At 42.6% G+C, this 2,791-nt stretch overlaps 1 protein-coding gene across 1 annotated transcript in view; it reads left to right on the forward strand.

The window, feature by feature from the left end:
* The first annotated feature begins 1,645 nt into the window (after positions 1 to 1,645).
* Positions 1,646 to 2,791, forward strand: part of CHRNA3 (cholinergic receptor, nicotinic, alpha 3 (neuronal)) — a 6,606-nt gene continuing 5,460 nt past the window's right edge. Inside the window, 1 exon segment of the mRNA XM_009886714.1 lies at positions 1,646 to 1,671. Within this exon segment, the coding sequence (XP_009885016.1) occupies positions 1,646 to 1,671 (26 nt within the window).

A 2,791-nucleotide genomic window follows, 5' to 3' on the forward strand; every position in this document is an offset into this window, starting at 1 on the left:
GCAGGAATGGTCCAAAGACAGTTATTCTCAAGAGCTTTGGTTAAATTTGGTCTCCAACTCAAACCCCTGGCTCTTGCCAGATCCTGGCTGCTACGTATGTCGCTCTGGGCTTAGATCCTGGCAACAGTTGTACATGCCTTTAATTACTCCTGGGAATAGCACATCTTTTTTATACAGTCAAGCACCTAGCACATGCACTTGCAAGATGAGACACAGGCAGGAAAAAAACCTCAACATCTACAGCATAATTGGAAATTCAGGGCCCATGATCTCAGTTCACTGCTAAATCAGGCATCCCTAATGTCAATATCAATTTCAGCACAATTCAATTATAAGATTTTTATTAATTAAACTTCTCCTAGCAGCTTGGCATGAGCTTCTGATAAAGATCCTGTATAGCAGCCGACTGGAAAAATCTCAAGCATTGTCAGATTACCGGGTACATTTGTGTACCAGTTTAAGGACTCTTGCCTGTTATCCTTGCCAGAAGACTGCTCTTTGCCTATGATAACAGCTGTTTTGCCTGCAATTTATTTGCTGTTTCCAGCACTCTGACAGCCTGGGTAGCTAGAAAGGGGGCAGCACAGCAAACCTAATGGGAGCTCACTGCGCAGAACTGCGTTCAGGGTCCTGCCGTCTGCTGCTTCCAGGCATTTCATGCATCGGAGGAGTGGAGCTCTCCGTACTTCCTATGCTCCTACGATCCTGGCAGCGAAGCTCATCTTCAACAGCCCCTGTCGACAGGCAGTAATTCATAACACCATGGAGAACATGCACGCTCTCCTTCTAACTGCTGCTGTTTGCTTTCTCTGTCAAGGTGAGTGATCCTTAATTTGTTTATTCTTTCTTGGTCAAGGCGGGGAGGGGGTTGAAAAGGTGAGCAGGAGATGGCTTTGGTGCAAATTATTTTTGAGACGTGCTGAAGCTCACTCCAAACTAATGGATAAATAGACAGAATCCTAATACAATTCCTTTTATTACGTAGTTTGTTGTTGGGATTTTTTTTTAAATTTCTCCTTGTAAAGTAGTTAAGTAGTGCTGATTCAAGATGCCAAACAGGACACACAAAGCCATTTTAACATTAAGAAAAGAAAGCACCTTACATGTAAAGGTGTGGGTTTACATACTGTAGAGAAGACCACAAGAAAGTGACAATATTAAACAGCTTTAAATATGAGCTGGAAACAGTGTACTTTCTCTCTGCAGATATGGAAAGCACCAAAATATTTAAATAAAAAAGACAACATTAATGTACTTCTTTAGATAGGGTGGATGCTAGATTTAATTAGAGTGCTGGTAACATGAAAAAGGCTGGCATTTTGCGATTGACTATAACAGAGAGTCATTAAGATCTACCTTTAAACTAATTTTCTTAAAAGATTTAGGAGGATTTATTCCAGGAAACCTTGATCTAAGAGATATGAGATATCAATAAATAATAAGGGCAAGGCTAGCAGTTAAAAAGTGTGAAAGAAATGTGTTCGTTTTTTAATTAGCAAGTTGGATTGAATCATTTCATTAATCTGAAAATGAAATTGCCCTCCAAGTGAACAGGAGAAGGGGAAAGGGGGAAAAAAAGAAGAAAAGAAAAAAAAATTTAGCTGAATACAGTTGCACAGGAGGAGGACTGTCTTGTCCTAGGGAGATGAGAGCTCTTAGAAAGATCAGAAAGTAACACTGGCTTTGTGAAACACTACAGATCAGTCACCTGCACATACTTCTGCCTCCCATCTCTTTCTCTACTGAAAAACAACTATCTGGCAAAAAATAAACATGTCCTTGCAAATATCTGTAGATTCATATTTCTGTTTCAAAGGAACTGTAGAGTATGTTCAACGGACTTCAGTTCTAAGGCTTTGCCAGATTCACATAGTGTCATCCACAAATGACAAGACAGGCCTTTTTTTCTTTTTCAGTTGGAGTGCTTGAGGATATGCTGTCCAAAAGAGAGTTTATGAAAGAGTCCCTAAAAATAAAAGGCCATTGGCTTTTAAATAGCGTCCAGCTGTCAGGATGGTTATTGCCTAGCTAGCTCCGGGAGTAAAAATGTAGTGTGAAATACAGGCACTCAAACTTCATCCCGAGACAGTTGAAAGACCTTGTTTAAGAATTTCAGTTTGCAGCTTTTCTGTTGGCCACAAGGCACCATGAACAGCAGTTGTCAGTGGCAAAATGGACAAGAGGAATATATTATAAATAAAAATTACTTAGAATAATAGATGGGTAAGTAGCACAGTATTTTGAATGTGCTGGGAAGTCTTTGGATATCGTGGTTAATCAATTTTTAAGCTTTTTTTTCGTATTTTAACAAGCAGACTGTTATCATCACTATAATCACGCAATCATGACTCAGGCTAGAAAGCAGAGTTTGCATTTCCTGGGAATCCTACTGCAAAACGCTCCCACAGCTTACAAGTGGCCTGGTCTGTCAGGTTACACTTTTCCCTTCCTCTGCCCCACACCCCTGCAGCTTTGGCAGGTCGAGGGGACTAGGCCTGCGAGGGCAAAGTGCTTTTGCCCCTGCAGTTCTTCAGTAGCTCCCCAAAACTATTTTTTTAATCCACTTGCTGAGACATACGGGAGAAAACAACTGTCACAGTTGCCTTTCATCGCTTTTCTTCTCCCAGCCTAAGCCAAGGCCAGTCACGACACGCTACTCCCCACTTAGGAGAGGCTTGGCCTTTCCCCAGGCACCGCTGGGGTGCTAAGCGGTCAGTACGCGGCCAGACGGGGCCCGGCCGCGGCACCGAGCCCCGCTCCGCCCGAGCGTCCCCGCACGGGGTGCCGGAGG

Source organism: Charadrius vociferus, unplaced genomic scaffold (genome assembly GCF_000708025.1).
Source record: "Charadrius vociferus isolate BGI_N301 unplaced genomic scaffold, ASM70802v2 scaffold356, whole genome shotgun sequence".
Taxonomy (NCBI): domain Eukaryota; kingdom Metazoa; phylum Chordata; class Aves; order Charadriiformes; family Charadriidae; genus Charadrius; species Charadrius vociferus.